The sequence below is a fragment of the Colias eurytheme genome, chromosome 6 (genome assembly GCF_061535395.1).
Source record: "Colias eurytheme isolate Ceu_HAF_F1 chromosome 6, ilColEury1 Martin Lab GWU primary, whole genome shotgun sequence".
NCBI classification, from domain to species: domain Eukaryota; kingdom Metazoa; phylum Arthropoda; class Insecta; order Lepidoptera; family Pieridae; genus Colias; species Colias eurytheme.
In genome coordinates, this window is record NC_142985.1 from 11,486,203 (window position 1) to 11,508,617 (window position 22,415).

The window sequence follows — 22,415 nt, forward strand, 5'->3', positions numbered from 1 at the left end:
TTATGGGAAAAGATGGATAATTACAATTCAATAGTTGCTGCTAAAGAAAATTAAATAACCTTAGGGTACTTATTAACAACAATTTAGTGAATATAAATAGATTTCTAAATGCATTGATATCATTTGGTATATTTTTCTAATTCGTTGTAAAGATATAAAGGTATACCTACTTATAACCGAGACATTGTAGAAGAATAATTATTAACTATATTTATTGATACAGATTAAATGGAAAACATGACAGCTGTATGTACAATCAATTTCATTATTTATTATTTATACATTCAACAAACACTTTTGTACATTTAAGTGTAAATATTTAATTTATAATATAAACTTCTAGTAAGTCTTAACACGAGATGACATGACAAAATCTTAATTAAGTTTATGAAAATATGGCACAGCTTAAAAAGTCAGAAATTACAATGTTACATCATTTATTTACATTAATTTTTGTCATCATATAAGTGGTATAACTACATTTAGGAAGTACAGGTTACATCAGTTTGACACTCTTCAATTGCATTTGTTTGCAAGAACGATTAATTTCTCAAGTTAACAAACAATGCACCTTCAATACACGACTACCCTCTTGGTAACATGACGTCTTAAATCAGTACTAATTCCAGTGTGGGAAAGTGACGGCGCTAGACGACCTACATAGTTCAGTCAGAGAAAAATTACCGTTGCTGTACTTCAAATGCATGAATGCACTTAATACGGGATACATTATAACGATTAAAACTAACAATTATTACATACTGTAATTACTATTGTATTAACGTATAACGTAAATTTAATTTCAAAGTTTGACAACGTCACAAGATGTCAACGTCAACGTCACTGACACTAGTCTATAGTCTGTACCCGTTATTTTTTACTGGCAATAACACATTACACAGCACTAAACGTCAAAAAGCAGCGCAATATTGTGCTGCGAGGCGCGCCGCTAGTAATGTTCCTGCGGGTGCAGCGGCGCGCGGAAGGTGCGCGCGTGCTGCGTGTGCGTGAGCGTGTGGGCGGTGTGCGCGTGTGCGTGTGGAGCGTAGCTGCCGTACGCGCTGTCTTCGGAGGAGAGCGGCCCGCGGCGCGTGCCTGAACTGTACACTGATTCCCGTCGCTCTTGGACTGCTGCGCCTGTGGGTTATAAGGGATATTAAATTAATGCTAATATTGTTATAATAATAATAATAAATAAATATTATTTTATTTCCAGATATTCATCCATATTTGTGTTAGTATACATTAATGATTAATCTTAGAAACTATGTTAGTAATACGTATTATAAAATTAAATTCCATACAAATTAAATTCATACAATTAAAAAAAACAAGAAAATTACCATTAAAAATTATCCAAATTATCCATTATCATAATTATATTGCATACGATGTAAAATTGCCCACCGCTTAAGGAATAGGTTATATCCTGTCTTGTGGATTCAAATAAATGTTAATCAATTATTAGTTTTGGATTGGCAAGCAATATCTCAGAAATTACTCTTTTGGAAATTAAATAGATTAATTATATATAATAAATAATTAACGAAAATAACTATTTTGCTTCTTATTCATATTCGAATGACTGGACTAGTTAAGGAATTATCCCTGTCAACCGTAGCGAAGTCAGGGCACATAGCTATTACGAAAAGTGCCCTAAATCACAGCCTTAATATGCCTGAAAGAATGAACCGTAACAAAATGGCCTTACGATTACTTATCAATAATATAGTTACTTATACAAAATACCCAGTAAAAGTCTGCAAAGCTTACCAGCAGGTCCCGGCCGGACTCCATTAGCGGCCCCATAGGGCGGGTCCCTCTGCGCGTTGTGCACGTTCTGGCTGACCGCCGTGTGCGGCCGCAGCAGCAGCGACTGAGCACCCGCCAGCGACGACACGCCACCCGCAGCACTGCTTTTGCTGTATACTGATTGCGACCTGGATAAATGTGTTTTAGTTAAAGAAGGCAACTTGTGTGGTGGAGTGATAGCACTCTTGACGTTTGACAGTCTCCATAGATTGTAAATTTAAAATATTTGGACTTGGCAACACTGAACATTAGTGGGAAAACCTTATAACCGGGCGGAAAGTTCGGATTTCTGATCAGGAATTCAGATCCGGAAAATTAAATGATCTATTCACATAAACACGGTTTCACAAGACGCACATTCTTTTATTTCAGAACAGAAAGCAACTGTTTTGTTGACCGAATTTCACTTCAGATTTTGCGAATTTATCGACAAAAGTGCTATCATATTATGTTTTTGTTATTGTAGTCCATTGAATGAGTCCCTCCAAGGGGGGTCTAGAGTGCGTGAGTTAGTAACGTAAGATGTTTCTTCGGAAACATGTCAAGAGTCCCTAGGTAATAAACATACTAAAACCCCGGGCCACTAGGAGGAGCCCCGGAGTGGGGGGAGGGGGGAAATGGGTCCATTTTTTCATTTTTCGCATAAATCTCAAAAACGGTACATGTTAGAGAAAAACTTTCAAGGAAAAATTGAAAGGCCATAAAATTATCTACAAGTTGTACCTGAATCATTTTTTCCTATATCCTACCGTTTCTGAGTTATACGCAGTAAAACATGATTTTGGCTCAAACAATTTCAACATCAATCGATCAAAAAATATTTCTTTCTTCCAAAAAACTCAAATGTGCAACTTGTGACCAGTACTGATAGATTGCTCTTAATTAGTTCTATAATTGGTAAAATAAACACATTCCTCCATGGAAGCCTTTAGGAGGAATCGATTGTCAAAATATTATATTAGGGCAGTTTGAGTTACTGAACTTGATCTTTTTATTTTTTTCTTCCAAAAAACTCAAAAGTGCAACTTGTGACCGGTACAGATAGATTGCTCATAATTAGGTCTATCATTGCTAAAAATACCAGATTCCACCACGGAGGCGTTTACGGGGAATTGAATTTTATCAGGGTAGTTACGATACATGAACTTTTTATTTTTTTTCTTCCAAAAAGCTCAAAAGTGCAACTTGTGACCGGTACAGATAGATTGCTCATAATTAGGTCTACCATTGATAAAAATACCAGATTCCACCATGGAGGCGTTTACGGGGAATTGAATTTTATTAGGGTAGATAGTTAAAAAGTTCATGTATCGTAACTACCCTAATAAAATTCAATACCTCCTAAAGGCCTCCATGGTGGAATCTGGTTTTTTTATCAATGATAGACCTAATTATGAGCAATCTATCGGTACCGGTCACAAGTTGCACTTTTGAGTTTTTTTGGAAGAAAAAAAATAAAAAGTTCAAGTATCGTATCTACCCTAATAAAATTCAATTCCCCGTAAACGCCTCCATGGTGGAATCTAGTATTTTTATCAATGATAGATCTAATTATGAGCAATCTATCTGTACCGGTCACAAGTTGCACTTTTGAGTTTTTTGGAAGAAAAAAATAAAAAGATAAAGTTCAGTAACTCAAACTACCCTAATATAGTATTTTGACAATCGATTCCTCCTAAAGGCTTCCATGGAGGAATGTGTTTATTTTACCAATTATAGACCTAATTAAGAGCAATCTAACAGTACCAGTCACAAGTTGCACTTTTGAGTTTTTTGGAAGAAAAAATAGAAAGATCAAGTTCAGTAACTCAAACTACCCTAATATAGTATTTTGAAAATCGATTCCTCCTAAAGGCTTCCATGGAGGAATGTATTTATTTTACTAATTATAGACCTAATTAAGAGCAATCTATCAGTATCGGTCACAAGTTGCACTTTTGAGTTTTTTTGGAGAAAAAAAATAAAAAGTTCAAGTATCGTAACTTCTTCTTCTTAAAGTGCCTTCTCCTTTGGGAGGTTGGCGATCATTAGGGCTATTTCAATTTTGGAAACCGCTGTTCTGAACAGTGATTTAGTGCTCTTCCCAAACACAAGGTTTTCCAACTTTCCGTCTTCATATAAACTGCGGACATTCCAAGTTGCTATCTTTATGGCTGACCCGGAGATTCTTAGCACCTTCTGGCCACTTAAGGCCTGCCGGGGACTGAGGGCCATGGTTATATTAGTCTCAGCCATAATGACATCCTGGGAAGAAATAATGTGGTGGTTTTCCGTTGCCTTCCACATCGCTGTTTGCTGTCCTAGAAACCAAGGGTTTCAAGTCAACAATGTGACTGATGACTGTACGTGCTTACTAAGCTCCCACTCACTCAGCCTATCACCTACGCAGCTGCCCGTAGTTGAAGGAAAATGCCTATTTACTGGCGGCATTGACTTCAATTCCCCGTAAACGCCTCCATGGTGGAATCTGGTATTTTTATCAATGATAGACCTAATTAAGAGCAATCTATCAGTACCGGTCACAAGTTGCACTTTTGAGTTTTTTGGAAGAAAGAAATATTTTTTGATCGATTGATGTGGAAATTGTTTGAGCCAAAATCATGTTTTACTGCGTATAACTCAGAAACGGTAGGATATAGGAAAAAATGATTCAGGTACAACTTGTAGATAATTTTATGGCCTTTCAACTTTTCCTTGAAAGTTTTTCTCTAACATGTACCGTTTTTGAGATTTAAGCGAAAAATGAAAAAATGGACCCATTTTCCCCCTCCCCCCACTCCGGGGCTCCTCCTAGTGGCCCGGGGTTTTAGTATGTTTATTACCTAGGGACTCTTGACATGTTTCCGAAGAAACATCCTACGTTACTAACTCACGCACTCTAGAACTTTTTATTCAATGGACTATTGGTACTTAATTAAAATTGCTCTAATATATTCTTTAGAAGTGTTAGGTACTATCATTCTTACACAAACTAAAATTCTAATCGTGCCAGAAATTCTACTGTTTACATCTCACTTCATGTGCTTCATGCAAAAGCTAAGCTTCCTATTGTTATTGACCTAATAATTTCTTGAGAAATAAAGGTACCTAATAAATAATTCAAAGTATTCATTCATTTTAAAATATTGAACTATTATTGAATATCTCCCATTAAAAGTACAATGAAGTGTACTTAATACTTATTAACTATATTCATTACTTAAAAAAAAAACTAAACTAAATCGATTATAAATTTCATACATGATAAATAACTTTTTAAAAATATTGAGTATCTACCTAGTTAGTAGTGTATTATGAAATTTAAGAGATTGCTAATATATGTAATTACGTAAAAGTACTCTAAATAAATCAAACCTAATCTATAGAGTGCTCTTTTATTCGATTTGAATACAGACCTCTAAAACATTTCACCTTAAATCTAAAGGTATACTGAACATTCTCTTTGAACAATCTGAATACCTATCATCCCTAATCTCTACCTAGTACTTATACCTATCATGTACTACGCAAGCAATCGAATACGTTACGTGGCGCAGACGACATCAATAGTTACATTTGACATGAGGTTCCATCAGACCTGTGCAGAGTGTGTCTAGCCGGCGGCGGCGAGCGGCAGTACAGCGACTTGGTGCCAGAGTACAGGGGCTCAGTGTTATCTGGTCGAGGAGTCGCAGAGCAGTATGTAGACGCGTGGCGGTAGTGGTGCGACGGGAAGGCCGGCTTGTCCAGTTCGTCCAAGTCTCTGGGCGAGGAGGCTCTCGAGTTGGAGTTGGCACGTGGTTTCCGAGAAGCCCACTCGTGGAGGAGCGCGCTGGCGATGCCGCCGCCGAGCCCGCCCACCCAGCACACCCAGTGGCTGTCCCAGCGAGACAGCACGAAGGACGGGCCGAGTGACCGAGCTGGGTTCAGCGATGGCATCTGTAATTGATATAGGATATTAGAATGATTGTTATATCATAATACACACAAGACTCAAACTGTAATTGAGTTTTAACCCTTTCTAATTAACAGGCGAAACCGCAACTATGATTTAAAGCAAAGAGGTAGGTATTGATAACTAAGTATATCTAATTTTATAAATAGTCTATTAATCAATATTTATTCGTCATGGTTATACGTAGGTAAGATAATATTTTAAGCTTGGAAATAGCCTTTAGTTCTAGATTAAGCAAAGTTTGTAGGACTTTGAAAACTATTAAGGGATTTCAACGACATCCTTTGGCGCAATATCCAGGGTCATCAATCATAGCTCACGATGAAATGAGAGTAAAAGAGGCTAAATTCCATTTAGCTTTCAGTTTTCAGTTCTAAAGATTTTATCTATGTAAGTAGTACCAAAGTAGCTGAACTCTACAAAAATAGGTTACATTTAACCCTGGGTTTTCAACTGAAAAAATTGAACAGACAGATAATTTTTGACAATAAGGTATAATTATAATTTATTAGCTTTCCACCCGTGGCTTCGCTCGTTTCTCTAAAACCTAATAAATACTAAAACTTTCCTCGAGAATCACTATCTATCTAAGCCCACAAAAATACCGTATCAAAATCCGTTGCGTTGTTTTAAAGATTTATACATGTGGACACGCAGACGGCGGAAAGCGAATTTATATACTATGTATACTATTATATTCATGAGACTACGCAATATGCCGAGATTGATGTTCGATAGTCATCACAAAATATTTACTGCTTTCAAAGTGAAAAACGTACTCGACAGGGTAAAACGTGTCACATAAACTGGCAACACAATGGTTGGAGCCTGTTGTCAGTACGAAATTCAAGAGCTACGTGATTGAACAATAGTCAACGTTCGAACGCACAATAGCCATTTAAGAGCATACCATTTACGCCTTTATTCCTATACCGTTTAGTATCATAATGTGATGCGAGCAAAATGTCCTAGTTGGGGGATTTTACGCAATTTTTTCACCTGTATTCAGAAGCGGAAACGAGTTAAAAAAACTATCTACATTGAAAGGGCCGCAATTACAACAACAATGGATACCTGCTATTTCTCTATATTTAAATCTCATCCAGGCCAACCGCAAGGTTGTATGAAGTTCTTTAATACAATATTTAATGTTTTAAAATAACTGCCTGGGCATTTATTGCGGTTGCCAGATGCACGAATATTGAGATATTATATGTTACTTGTTAAATTGTTAATACACATAAGGTATGAAGGAAGGCAGAAATTAAAAGAAGGAAAATAATGGTTGTAATCATTTATAAAAATTATCCATTTAATATATACATATATGTACTTAGATATACTTTGCTATAAATCAATCTTCACAATTAGTGCGTGCCTGTACCTGCGTGATACGGTCACATAAATTGCGTTACATTTTTTAGATTGGGTCGCGGAATTTCCTCAACTCGTAAAAACACAACAAAGGATCAATAAATCACGTTAAAAGCGAAATTTACCAGGACATCTTGGGCTCATTGTTAACAATTGCAATATCGCAGGGATTCAAAAGATACCTTCTATTTTGGTTCGTTTTTGTTCAACCATGTGTATAAAATAGGAACATCTGTCCGGTAAGGACTCACAAAAGGCAGGTAGAACGGTATTGTGCCTCGATAAAAGGACGAGGCTATTGAACACACTAGTAGTATTGTGGTAGAATGGAAGACGTTGCCAATACGCAGATGGTAGTAGATATCAATCTGTCCTCATATCTATTTTGTTTCTATCAGTTTTGTTTCGCGGCAGCTGGTGTCTCATCTTGAATTCGGAGACGCTAAGACACGTTCGAGTAATATAAATTTTATTGAAATTTCTGCTCCGTAGTTTGAGTTAGAGATATTGTGAATGTAGAGTTAATCTAAATTCAGATTTATGTTTCTATGTCTCTTTTTATTACATTACAGTTTCATAAACCTCTGATTCAATTTAAAAGTTGTGCCTAGAAGATATATTTAGGTACAGGGAGAAGGAGCCACACTGAATTTAATTATATTGTAAGGGGAAGTGGGAATACTTACATTCACTTTACACGAGATTCTGTTTTCATAATTAATTGGGGTCAGAAGAACCGACTACAAGTTTTAACCACAATTTTAGGTATTCGCCGCGTTAATCGCACGATTCTCATTTCGCCTTCCTAAAGCCCCTTTTGCGTAAAGCTAGCGGGCAATAAACCACTTGACAATATAGCCTTGTGTATGTACGTAATTGTTTTAAGGATACTTACAGAAACGAAGCTAGCAGCGCAATAAGCAGCTCCCAGTAGAGCTGGCGCAGTTCCCGTCCACCGTCGCTCCATCGCCGCAAAGTACGCAGCAGCCACCAGCCCTGACAACAGCAGTTCAGCACCGAGCCTCTCCCAAGCCGCCCCTCCCCCTCCCGGGAGCGACGCGGACAACCCCCCCGCATACCCCGGCACGCTGACACTGAAAGAAGTTTCCAGAAGTTAAATACCGCGGTCGGATTTTTCACTTGGATGCGCTCCAACTGCGAACATGTTGTCGCATGTTTCGTGGGTATTTCGATTGTTTATTTTGTCGTCTGAAATTCACAACAATGGGACACAATAAGGTTGAATTATTTCATGGGAAGTAAGTGCATTAAACAGATCTGCAGTAATAAATTGTATTTCCATTTGCAAATTCCTAAACCTGACACGTGTAACAAACTATGACACAGGAAGTTTTCTCAGTAAGCATCTAGATTCTAGGCCTTTATAGGAAAATCGGAAAATAAACCTGTTAAAATACAAAAGCCTCCTCCAACTTCGCAGGTTTGTTATTTACGAACTCAATAAGAACCTTTGTAATCCCTAATTCGTTTAACACATCACGTCTTTAAGTATGTGTGCGCAACGTGCCGGAACTTTGAACGCATTTTCTGAAGTATTCACCTAAATGGATCAGGAATTTCGCTCATACGGCACACGACTTGACCAACATTCCAAATAAGCTTTTAGTGACATTAATTTATTGCTGTTTAGTTTTGGTAAACGCTAAACTAATCACGGAAAAGCTGACTGTCAACCGCAGGCTTGAATGTTGGTTCCAAGTTAGCAAGGTTCAATTTAGAGCTTCATGTTTGCATGTTTGATTATTTGCGGATAACGCGAGTAGTTTGGGAGTGGAATGCAATATAAAGGAGTAATATCTTAGACAATTCTACATTGTGAAGTGCATCATGTAAAGTTATGACTTCATGATAGTAACTAATATTTGGTTAGTCCTTCGATACGCATCTGATGATTTATTTTGTTACTGCCTATTCTTCTCACGATTCATATAATGAGATATCAAAAATTTGCATAAATTTTTAGTTAAACTCAGTACTTTTTCTGGTTACCGAATGAAATAAAAACCATGTAAATAAAAATAAACTCAATACGCGCAATTTTTTAGGTCAGTTAAACCAATTTTGAACACAAATGTTGCGCTAACGAGTTCACTCATTAGCATTACGGTTAATTAATACGAAAACTTTCTTCAAACATCTCTGAGGAGTTTTTATCTCTCATAATTTTTAAATGTACGAACAAATTTGCTAAATTATTAAACATCAAAACATGCAAGCCAATTTTTTATGATATTTCTTTAAAACATCTAAACATTTGGAGGTATTTCTAATTAGTACCCAACTTGACGATTCTGTGTTTTTATTTTAATTGTTGTTTTTGAAAAGAAATTATATTTGACCCTATGATCTATTTAGGATACCGAGGTAAGATAATAATAGTCTACAGTGTTGTGAAAACGATAACCAACATTATTTCATGAATCATTTATTAAAAGAACAAAACTTCTCTTAATTACAACACTATTTTGAAAATCACCAAAGCTTAGAATCTTATACAAAACGTAATTGCCCAAGAGTCAGTAACTTACTGCCTAGACAGAGACTCATTTCCTCTTTCGGATAGTGTGGTCGGTTGTGACGTTACTTATAGCTCTCTTTTATTTGGGAATGCTTCTAAAGCTATTTTACTACAGCAAAATAAAGGAACAATTGTGTAATGTGAAAACCCTTTTTATTAACAACAACAAATACTTTCTTGGTGTAGAGTTTATACATTTTGATATTTTTCGTTCTATATACATATCTACCCACATACTGTGTGTATGTACTTGTCCAATATGAAATTATTGGATGAAGTCTATTTCGAGTTAGCAGTGAAGAATATTTATTGAATGAATCTATAATTTTAATTTAAACCTTCAAAATTGATCCGGTCAACTAGACGGGTATGCACCTTGTATGCACCTTATATACCTTATTTGTGTTCAAACCATACTTATCTAATATTTAGACTTTAAATTTAAGGACACAAAACTATTTTTAATGTAGTTATGTACTATACATCTACCACCATCCAGAAATTAAAACAAACATTACCAAACATCTATAAAATGTTATTAACGCAATCCGTAAACCTTCATTTTCGCCTTATGGCTAGCAATTAGTTGGGCAAAATATCGTTCCAGGCGTATCATGGAATGAGGTCTATGCCATATTGCCCACAACCGGGTCAGGTCAGATCCTAGATTACGTGAAATATCTGTTGAAAAGGGGAAACATTTGTGAATTGTTATATCCAAGATTATGCTCTATAGACCTTTTCATGAGATATGCCTCTTCACAAATGTAGCCAACTTTAGTTTGGTTATATGTGTCTCACATAGGGGTTCATTATAATATCCAGAAGGTTTAATCTAGATTAGATCGGGATTAAAGTGACATATGTAAATCCGGGTTATAGCAACTTCGTATTAATTTCACTTAAAGCATAAAAGCAGTCGTGTGTTTTGGTGTGATTGATTTTTCATTCATATAACAAACGCACGGTATCAAAAGAAATTGTTATGAGCTCCTAAAATGCTGTTTATTATTATCTTTATATTTTATGAGACTCTTCATTATACTATATACGTCGCGTCGGTTCTGATTTTTGTATATGAATTTTAAATGAATACCATTACATATTTTAATATTCTGTATCATAAGAATCGAATAAAAAAGGAAATGAGCTATGAAAATTGAACCAACTCGATTAAGTAGGTAATTTGCCTTTACATCCCGTAAGACATTTAAAGCTAAGATAGTATTATTTGTGCTATAAGTATATTACAATAGTAAGTGTTTTTTTATTGATTCTCCTTATTAAAACATTGTGCCAGTTGCAGTGTCACGCACTTGGTGTATTCTGGCAACATCTGCCAGGTCACTGACCTCGGATCGATTTTAGTCTTAATAAAGCCTCATAGGATAAAGGTCGAAAGGTCCGAATTAAATTGTTATGGAGCTATCTAACGAATTGGGTTTCTTAGGTTTACGGCTAGACCTCAATTGGCAGAACTAAATGCTAAATTAATACGTAGATATTCCTACTTTAAATTTAAAAATAATGGGGAGAAAGATAAATGTTGCCGTGAGTGTAAAGAAGTTTAAAAGATAAATAAGAGAAAATAAATCAGGATTTATTAAACATGCGTAAATATGGAATAATTACTTAATAAAAACCAACATCCAAAACTAATAAATATTTATTTTAATTCAGAGCAAAGTGTTCAGGTACTTTTTCCATGTAATTTAAAAAGTAAATTACTAACAACTCGTATATTTGCTTTACACGAGAAATGCATTTCAAAATGAAAATATAACAGATTTAAAATGCGAATGATTCATTAATTATTAGAGCGAGCGCCCACGAGCAACTTTGTCTCCGCAACAATTTTGTCTCCGCAACTATTTTGTCTCTCCAGCCATGGGCTAGTATGAAAGTGCGCGTACGTAGCGACGCAACTCCCGGGAGACTTTTTTGTCCGCGGGTTCGGAGACAAGCCCGCGACGCAACTGTCGCCCTATCTATTGGTTTCAATGCAAGTGCGCGCACGGCGACAAAAATGTTGCCAGGCGACGGCCGCCGGCCAGTTGCCGCGTAACCGGCGTAGCGATAATACCTATTTATGTCAACGTATTTATTCTCGTACACTGTAGTTTTAACCGACTTAAAAAAAAGGAGGAGGTTATCCATTCGGCCGGTATATTTTTTTATGTATGGACACCGATTACTCCGAGGTTTCTGAACCGGTTTACGTGATTCTTTTTTTTTTTGATGCGGAATGGTGTGGAATTGGTCCCATAAATTTTATTCGGATAAGCCCAGTAGTTTTTATTTTATGAGCATTTTCGTCTGGTCTCGATGACTTAATTGAAATGTAGCAAGTAACTTTGATTCATTTCCAGGTAACCGATTGAGCTGAAATTTTGTATACGTATGTAAATTGGATAGCGATGAAACATTATTATGACATAGCGCTGATTTGATGATGGAATCGGAAGGTGGCCATAGGAACTTAGTAATATATTGACTCAACTTTATCGAGTTTGGGCTCGTTTGATTTGTGTTGAAAAATACACTAAAAAGTATTAAATAAAAATAACTTCGTTAAAAACAACCGACTTCAAAAACGGAAAAGTAAAAAATAAAAAAGATTTAATATTATTAATTACTACCTACATAATATTATTTAATAGATGTGTTATTTACATACTAAAAAAGTTTGATGTCGGTGCACGGGCTTTACTAAGTGCTTAATGCTTGGCACCGATTACAAACCTATTTATTAAATTAATAATAATTAATAATATTGTTTTTAATGAAGTTATTTTTATTATTAGTAGTTTTTCTGTGTATAGTAGAGCCATTTTAATAAGCAACATTGGCAGTTCAACAAAATTCAGCAACGTAATCTAGTAACGACGCCATAGAAAAATATGTTATTTCGTTTTGTTGGAACTGCACATTTACTTAACTTTTTTCAATTACGATTACATATCTATACTAATATTATAAAAAGGTTTTTCAGTTTTCACGCATAAACTACTGAACCGATTACAATGAAATTTAGCACACATATAGAGGGTAACTTGGATTAACACATAAGATAGGTTTTATCCCGGAAATCTCACGGGAATGGGAACTATGCGGGACAAGAGCACAGACCACAACCGTCTCTTCTAAAACCATGTTGATAAATGAAGAAAATTTTAAAGAAAAAGTTGCGTTGCTGTCGCTTTCGTGAGCGCATCGTTCAAAACTTTGCGAGGAGACAGCGACAGAGACAAAATAGTTGCCGGGCAACTAAGTTGCTCGTGGGCGCTCGCTCTTATTATTTAACCTTGTTTCGTTGTAAATTTATGTATTTAAAAGTAAATATTTGTCGAAAGCAATTTTGAATTTACCTTTCATGTATATTTTATTGTACTGTACGTAATTTGCAAACAACAAACAATTATAATTGAAAAAGAAACATGTATTGTTTAAATAAAGATTTTTACGGCTGTGAAAATTGTACTGGGACACGGCATACTATTTATTTATTAATACTAAATAGGTAGTCATAGATAAAGATATAATGGTCAATCTATGTGCCCAAATTCATCTCAAACTGCAGTCCAGCAATTTCAATAACCTCATCCCTTCATCCCTCAACACGCACTCATCCATAATTGTTCACAAATAAACTGTATATTTTTACTTTTATAGAAATTACAATCCAGAGATAACATCAAACAAATTAAGAACAATCTTAAAAAGTTAGACTATACTATAAATATAAATTTATAAAGAATAGAAAAAATTCGATCACGAGGCGGGACTCGAACCCGCATCCTTCGCGCCATTCCGGGGCGGATGCCTGACCAACTCAGCCACTCATGACCCGCCAGAGCAATCGAATTTTTCGAAAGTGCTTCATATTGGTTGAAATGGTTGTTAATCATCTCAATAGATGGCGCACGGTGTGTCCCTTCAGACACATAAAACTGAAAGAATAGAATAAATTCGATTGCTCTGGCGGGTCATGAGTGGCTGAGTTGGTCAGGCATCCGCCCCGGAATGGCGCGAAGGATGCGGGTTCGAGTCCCGCCTCGTGATCGAATTTTTTCTATTCTTTATAAATTTATATTTATAGTATAGTCTAACTTTTTAAGATTGTTCTTAATTTGTTTGATGTTATCTCTGGATTGTAATTTCTATAAAAGTAAAAATATACAGTTTATTTGTGAACAATTATGGATGAGTGCGTGTTGAGGGATGAAGGGATGAGGTTATTGAAATTGCTGGACTGCAGTTTGAGATGAATTTGGGCACATAGATTGACCATTATATCTTTATCTATGACTACCTATTTAGTATTAATAAATAAATAGTATGCCGTGTCCCAGTACAATTTTCACAGCCGTAAAAATCTTTATTTAAACAATACATGTTTCTTTTTCAATTATAATTGTTTGTTGTTTGCAAATTACGTACAGTACAATAAAATATACATGAAAGGTAAATTCAAAATTGCTTTCGACAAATATTTACTTTTAAATACATAAATTTACAACGAAACAAGGTTAAATAATAAGAGCGAGCGCCCACGAGCAACTTAGTTGCCCGGCAACTATTTTGTCTCTGTCGCTGTCTCCTCGCAAAGTTTTGAACGATGCGCTCACGAAAGCGACAGCAACGCAACTTTTTCTTTAAAATTTTCTTCATTTATCAACATGGTTTTAGAAGAGACGGTTGTGGTCTGTGCTCTTGTCCCGCATAGTTCCCATTCCCGTGAGATTTCCGGGATAAAACCTATCTTATGTGTTAATCCAAGTTACCCTCTATATGTGTGCTAAATTTCATTGTAATCGGTTCAGTAGTTTATGCGTGAAAACTGAAAAACCTTTTTATAATATTAGTATAGATATGTAATCGTAATTGAAAAAAGTTAAGTAAATGTGCAGTTCCAACAAAACGAAATAACATATTTTTCTATGGCGTCGTTACTAGATTACGTTGCTGAATTTTGTTGAACTGCCAATGTTGCTTATTAAAATGGCTCTACTATACACAGAAAAACTACTAATAATAAAAATAACTTCATTAAAAACAATATTATTAATTATTATTAATTTAATAAATAGGTTTGTAATCGGTGCCAAGCATTAAGCACTTAGTAAAGCCCGTGCACCGACATCAAACTTTTTTAGTATGTAAATAACACATCTATTAAATAATATTATGTAGGTAGTAATTAATAATATTAAATCTTTTTTATTTTTTACTTTTCCGTTTTTGAAGTCGGTTGTTTTTAACGAAGTTATTTTTATTTAATACTTTTTAGTGTATTTTTCAACACAAATCAAACGAGCCCAAACTCGATAAAGTTGAGTCAATATATTACTAAGTTCCTATGGCCACCTTCCGATTCCATCATCAAATCAGCGCTATGTCATAATAATGTTTCATCGCTATCCAATTTACATACGTATACAAAATTTCAGCTCAATCGGTTACCTGGAAATGAATCAAAGTTACTTGCTACATTTCAATTAAGTCATCGAGACCAGACGAAAATGCTCATAAAATAAAAACTACTGGGCTTATCCGAATAAAATTTATGGGACCAATTCCACACCATTCCGCATCAAAAAAAAAAAGAATCACGTAAACCGGTTCAGAAACCTCGGAGTAATCGGTGTCCATACATAAAAAAATATACCGGCCGAATGGATAACCTCCTCCTTTTTTTTAAGTCGGTTAAAACTACAGTGTACGAGAATAAATACGTTGACATAAATAGGTATTATCGCTACGCCGGTTACGCGGCAACTGGCCGGCGGCCGTCGCCTGGCAACATTTTTGTCGCCGTGCGCGCACTTGCATTGAAACCAATAGATAGGGCGACAGTTGCGTCGCGGGCTTGTCTCCGAACCCGCGGACAAAAAAGTCTCCCGGGAGTTGCGTCGCTACGTACGCGCACTTTCATACTAGCCCATGGCTGGAGAGACAAAATAGTTGCGGAGACAAAATTGTTGCGGAGACAAAGTTGCTCGTGGGCGCTCGCTCTAATAATTAATGAATCATTCGCATTTTAAATCTGTTATATTTTCATTTTGAAATGCATTTCTCGTGTAAAGCAAATATACGAGTTGTTAGTAATTTACTTTTTAAATTACATGGAAAAAGTACCTGAACACTTTGCTCTGAATTAAAATAAATATTTATTAGTTTTGGATGTTGGTTTTTATTAAGTAATTATTCCATATTTACGCATGTTTAATAAATCCTGATTTATTTTCTCTTATTTATCTTTTAAACTTCTTTACACTCACGGCAACATTTATCTTTCTCCCCATTATTTTTAAATTTAAAGTAGGAATATCTACGTATTAATTTAGCATTTAGTTCTGCCAATTGAGGTCTAGCCGTAAACCTAAGAAACCCAATTCGTTAGATAGCTCCATAACAATTTAATTCGGACCTTTCGACCTTTATCCTATGAGGCTTTATTAAGACTAAAATCGATCCGAGGTCAGTGACCTGGCAGATGTTGCCAGAATACACCAAGTGCGTGACACTGCAACTGGCACAATGTTTTAATAAGGAGAATCAATAAAAAGTATTTATAAAGCATTTGAATGCCATAAAACCAAAAATATAAATTCAAGTTAGACTATTTTCGCGAAATAATATACATACTTAATTTTTATATGACTGCAATATAAAATTGTAGGGGCTTGTTATGTGCGGGTGTAATAAAAGATGAATAACTACGCAAAGGTTATATTTCGTTAACTACATATATATATCCGTATGTAATTAATATTCGATCACCTGGTAATCGTAAAGTTGTTCCGTACGTTATTTCTGCTGCGCTTATGCCGGTATCACTTCTTACTGCTGTTCTAAGTCCTAGCAACACAGTTGGTAATTCCGTAACCCAAGATGATGATATATTGCATAAACGTGCCGTTAATGCCGCTTTAAGCGACCTATGCCAACGCTCTACCGCCCCGTTACTCTGTGGGTGGTAAGGTGTCGTACGCAACTTATTAATACCTAATAACTTCATTAGTGTAGCAAATAATTGACTTTCGAATTGGCGTCCTTGATCGCTTGTTAGCTTTTTCGGACAACCAAAACGAGAGATCCATCCTTCATATATTACACGCGAAATCGTTTCAGCAGTTATATCTTTCGTAGGAAAACATTCTGGCCATCGCGTCCCCCTATCAACTATGGTTAGGCAATACCTAAAACCTTCGGGTGAAGTGGGTAAAGGTCCAATTAAATCAACATGAATATGTTCAAACCTATCGCACTGCGGAAACGATCCTAAACCTGACATTGTATGTCGATTAACCTTTGATCGTTGACATTCAATGCATGTTTTAGCCCATTGGCCAACATCGCGATTCATATTTGGCCAATAAAACCGATTTTGAATCAATTTGCGTGTAGTCCTTATTCCGGGATGACATAAATTATGTACACTATCAAAGGCAACACGTCGAAATTTATCAGTCAAATAGGGTCTAATTTTATCATTATCTAAATTACAATAAATAAATGTACCGCTTTCAGGTAACATAATTTTCTTTAACCTATTATTAGCGTCTTTCGAATTAGATAATTGCAACATATAAGAATCCTGTTGTTGATCCTTAGCAAGTTCCGCGTAATCTATTACTGTGGGACAACTTATTGTTGCAACTCGTGATAACGAATCTGCAACGATATTATCTTGCCCACTTACGTGTCTCAAATCCGTAGTGAACTCACTAATGAATATCAAGTGTCGTGTACGTCTGGGTAACTCTTTCTCGCTATTTACTTTAGAAAATGCATAAATTAACGGTTTGTGATCAGTATACACCGTTAACTGTCGTCCTTCGACCATATTCCGAAAATGACGAATAGCTAAGTAAATTGCTAATAACTCCCTATCATACGTACTATACTTGCGTTCAGTCTTAGATAAATTCTTAGAAAAATAACCTAAAGGTAACCACTCATTATTTGCACGTTGTTGTAAAACTGCACCTACATGAGTATCCGATGCGTCCGTCATAAGTGCGAGCGATGCATCGGCTAAAGGGTGCGACAACGTAATCGCATTACACAAGCTCGACTTACATTGTTCAAATGCTTGTTCGGCGATTGATGTCCACACAATGGGTGTTTTATCTTTCTTTTTAGAGCCATGAATGAAACTATTGAGAATCGATTGTGATGAAACTGCGTTAGGTAAATGCGCTCTATAAAAGTTTACCATACCTAAAAATCGACGTAATTGTTCGATGTTTTCGGGCCTAGGAAATTCATTAATCGCTTTTACTTTATCATCAAGCGGGCGAATACCATCTGACGTAACATGATAACCAACAAAGTCGATTTCCGTTTTCCCAAACGTACATTTCGCTAAATTAATGGTTATATTATATTTGCTAAATTGCTTAAACAATGATTCTAAATGTCTACGGTGTTCGCTTTCATTTGATGAAGCTATTATGACGTCATCAATATAACAAAAAATATTATCTTTACTGTCCGCGTCTAGGTCCTGAAAAACAGTATGATGCATGAATCGCTGAAACGTCTGCGCAGCGTTACGCAAACCGAACGTCATGCGCGGAAATTCGAATAACCCAAACGGCGTTATTATTGCAGTTTTCTCTACATCTTCCGGGGCAACAGGAATACAATGATAAGCTCTATTTATGTCGATTTTAGAAAATATTTTCTTACCAGCTAATAAATATGTAAAATCTGATAAGCGCGGTATAGGATATCGGTCCGGCTTGGTTATAGAATTAAGCTTTCTATAGTCCCCGCACGGACGTAACTCGCCATTCTTCTTAGGTACCACATGAAGTGGACTAGCCCAAGGACTCTTAGAGGGTCGGCATATACCTGCTTCCTGCATGTATCGAAATTCTTCCCTGACTTTTTTATATCTAGCTGGAGGTAAAGGTCTAGCCCGGGCAAACACTGGAGCTCCAGTCGTTTCAATATGGTGAAAAACACCGTGGCTAGGTATTTCCCTGTACGATGAAGGCTTAGTTATATCTAGGTACTTACATAACAAGTCGTGAAATTGATGAGTTTCCTCAACTGTTGTCACAGACGGTTGATTCACCTTAATAACACTAGCTACTGATTTTAATTTAGTTAAACTATCAATTAATCGACATGATCTTAAATCTACAATCAAACCATGATGAGCTAAAAAATCTGCACCAAATATAGGTTGAGTTACCTCGGCGATAATAAATGACCATTTATACGGTCGCCGTAAACTGAGATCTAAAGTCATTAACTTAGTACCAAATGTCTTAATTACACTACCGTTTGCCGCGTATAGTTTATAGTCACTACACTCACTCGCGAATCGGTTATTTTTCGACACTGGTAAAACTGAAACATTAGCGCCGGTGTCCACTAAAAACTTAAGATTACTTTTTCTATCTCTTATACACAGGCGTTTATTTACGGTGGAACAGACATCCGCCTCTGTCTGCACCGTATTTAGTTTTTTTGTTGGCTCTCCTGCTGCTTCTGCCACGCACAAGGTTGAATGCACTTGCTGGCGTTGTGCTTATAGCGGTAATGGTAATAACATATCCAATTGGAATTTTTGTGTTTTGATATTCCTGTACGATCGCGACTTCGCAATGCGGAGCGATGCGTGCGATTCCCATACTTTCGACCGCTAAACGATCTGCCTCTCGAGCCTGCAGATTCCAGCTGGTTTATCCGCTGCGTTAACTGTGTAATCTGTTCAACCAGCGTAGGTTGTATTGAGGATATTTTATCTCTGGCACACGATACCTCCTGTATCTCCGCGAAACGTGTCGTTTCTATAATTTTATCCGCCATGTTAGCTAATTTTTCTAAATCTTTTAATTCGCTAACTGTGAGGACTGCTTGCACAGCTGCGGGTAAATGTCCCATCCACAGCATCGTCAGTGTTTCGTCCGAGAATTTTTTTCGAGCCAGGTCTCGCATACGCCGTAACAGTTGGGAAGGCTTTTGTTCGCCCAACTCAAGCTCTTTTAATAATTTTTGGACCTGACGCACTTCAGATTCTTCATATAATACGAGCAACCGTGTTTTTAATGCTTCGTACTTCTTTGTATCGGGTGGTGTTAATACAATGTCGCTAACCTGCTCAACGTGTTCGCGACTTAATTTCGCTACCACCAGGTTATATTTCGATTCGTCCGCCAGCTTCTGATTCGCCACCACTGCTTCAAACTGCGCGAACCAAAGTCGTGGTGATTCTTTCCAGAAGTCTGGAATTCTACTCGACACAGTGATCTGCGCGAGAGCATTTTCACTCTCGTCCGCTCTAATTGGAACTGCCGGATTCATTTTGAATTAAATTTTTATTTAATCAATAAATTAAATAATCACTCAAACGAAATCTATGCAATTCACTATAATAATGTTCACATCACGTCGGGGTCACCAATGTAGGGGCTTGTTATGTGCGGGTGTAATAAAAGATGAATAACTACGCAAAGGTTATATTTCGTTAACTACATATATATATCCGTATGTAATTAATATTCGACCTAATGCGACCAACCCGCGTCCCGACAAGCCCTTAACTGTCTATGCATAACGCACAAACTGTTTATATACGAGTTACCGTGTGAACCTATGGTGGGAACTTTCTTAGTAGGTACTACACTTGAAATATTTCGGTAACTCGTAAATTGGCTTGTCGTCGCTACATCATCCACTCATACACCCACATATAATATACACTTTAATCTTTCATTGCACACATAATCTTTCTCATTTTCGTAAGATAATATTCAAATTGACTAATAAATATGTAAAGTGCATTTCAAGCAAACTGTGCAAGCAAACGTGAAACCAAGCCAAGGACACTTCAAAAAGTTGACAGATTTATCCAAGAAGGTTAGGTTTTGGTTTTAGGGGTTTTAGCTTACTGCGTTTGGCATTTATGGTATACAATTATTTGATACTTTGAGCTATTCTACACTATGTTGGATAGGTTACTGCTATTGTATGGTGTATAGTAGTAGAATTGACAGGAAAATGCTATCGGCTGATACTAGAAAATGAAACTTCAAACAACAAAATAAATAAACTTCACGAACAAATTATTGCCATAATCTACACATATTATTAAAAACAGAAGGGTGATGACAGTAGATAATAAAGAAAAAATAATATTCATCGTTCAAGAGAACGGTGCAAAAACAATTTTTACAATGTCTGTCTGTCTTATCATGCACTAGCTTTCCGCCCGCGGCTTCGCCCGCTTTGTCTAAAACCTAATAAATTATATACTAAAACCTTCCTCTTGAATCACTCTATCTATTTCAAAAAACCGCATTAAAATCCGTTGCGTAGTTTTTAAGATTTAAGCATACATAGGGACATAGGGACAGAAAAAGCGACTTTGTTTTATACTATGTAGTGATAACGATAGCGTGGAAATTAGGATAAATATAACATTTCAATGAACTTTAATGGAAAATGCGGTCAATATCTAGAATGTACACAATGACATTTGAGACGTTTTAAATAATATCAATGATAAATCTTGGATCCAATATGCATCGATATTTGATACGATAATCGACTTCACAGATGTAGATATGTTACATGATATGGTCTCAACAAGTTTGGTATCAATTACGAATTTGGAATATTGATATTATGATATGTATAATTGTATATGTATAACATACCTAATAACTGTACAGATACCTATAGTTAATGGATAGTTGACCTCAGAGCTTAGGTAAGCACTGGCAAAACTGAAAAAGAAATCATTATAATATACTAGGAGATGCTTATAATATACTAGCTTTCCGCCCGCGGCTTCACCCGCTTTGTCTAAAACATAAATTATATACTAAAACCTTCCTCTTGATCTCTATCTATAAAAAAAACCGCAAAGCGACTTTGTTTTATACTATGTAGGTTGATCATCTCTAGTTGGCATGTTTTGCTTTGTTGATTTTATGTTTAGACGAAAACAAATATTAAAAAACACTTTGTACGTCACAAATATTATATTAATATTAAATACCCTGGACATTTCTGAAAATTGATAACCTTAATTATTTTCAGCGTCCGTTCAGATGAGTATCGTCGAATGAGGCATAAAACAGTTGAATGTTATTCCTTTTCTCGTTACGACTGATTGCCGGCGATGTTATCATTCTTTGCATCGAAATGGAGTTGGGGTGACCACGCGGTTTTATTAAGTGGCCATTTAACGGAGTTTATTTTGGTACAATATTATATTTTAGTCTTTACTTACTATATCCCTACTAATATTATAAATGCGAAAGTAACTCTGTCTGTCTGTCTTTCTGTTACGCTTTCCCGCTTAAACCTCTCAACCGATTTTGATGAAATTTGTCACAGACAATCTTTAGACCCTAAGAAAAAACATAGGCTTACCTTTTATCAAAACACCACGCGGGCGAAGCCGCGGGCGGAAGCTAGTTGTTTATAAGGTATAATGAATTGGTGACTAGCAAATTAACTTCATCTATGCAAACACACAACGTACGTGTATAAGAACCATAAATACGTGTATACTTCTTTAGAATTCGTATATATGAGATTTTCCATCTACTGCAATAATTATTATATACCAACTACATCAATACACCTGAATTGATGTCAGCATCATTATGATAGGAATAAAAAAGATACATTTTAAAAACGGTTTTAATACATTTATTTACAAAGGGGATCGATATTTTTAATAATAATTCTTAGGCATATTAATTATTAACGTAATGTCATGAACTC

General features: G+C 36.0%; 2 protein-coding genes across 3 annotated transcripts in view; both read right to left on the reverse strand.

The window, feature by feature from the left end:
- Positions 1-825: 825 nt before the first annotated feature.
- The window catches only part of bib (MIP channel family protein big brain), a 77,334-nt gene continuing 55,744 nt past the window's right edge, over positions 826-22,415 (reverse strand). Inside the window, exons 3-6 of one of the 2 annotated variants that reach the window (XM_090103211.1) lie at positions 8,016-8,214; positions 5,390-5,730; positions 1,774-1,940; positions 826-1,137 (exon numbers count right to left, since the gene is read on the reverse strand). In XM_090103211.1, coding sequence (XP_089959337.1) covers positions 950-1,137; positions 1,774-1,940; positions 5,390-5,730; positions 8,016-8,214 — 895 coding nt within the window. In that variant the 3' untranslated portion in view covers positions 826-949. Of the gene's footprint in view, positions 1,138-1,773; positions 1,941-5,365; positions 5,731-8,015; positions 8,215-22,415 lie in introns of both variants that reach the window. The other variant, XM_090103210.1, reaches the window with a different exon arrangement.
- On the reverse strand, positions 18,089-20,347 carry LOC149908041 (uncharacterized). Its single transcript, XM_090103171.1, has one exon. It carries the CDS (start codon positions 19,980-19,982, stop codon positions 19,137-19,139), a length of 846 nt encoding a protein of 281 aa, XP_089959297.1. The 5' UTR covers positions 19,983-20,347; the 3' UTR covers positions 18,089-19,136.

What these genes read in the sequence shown, in the direction of transcription:
- LOC149908041 (XM_090103171.1), bottom strand. Translation starts at nt 19,982, where the DNA reads ATGAATCCGGCAGTTCCAATTAGAGCGGACGAGAGTGAAAATGCTCTC.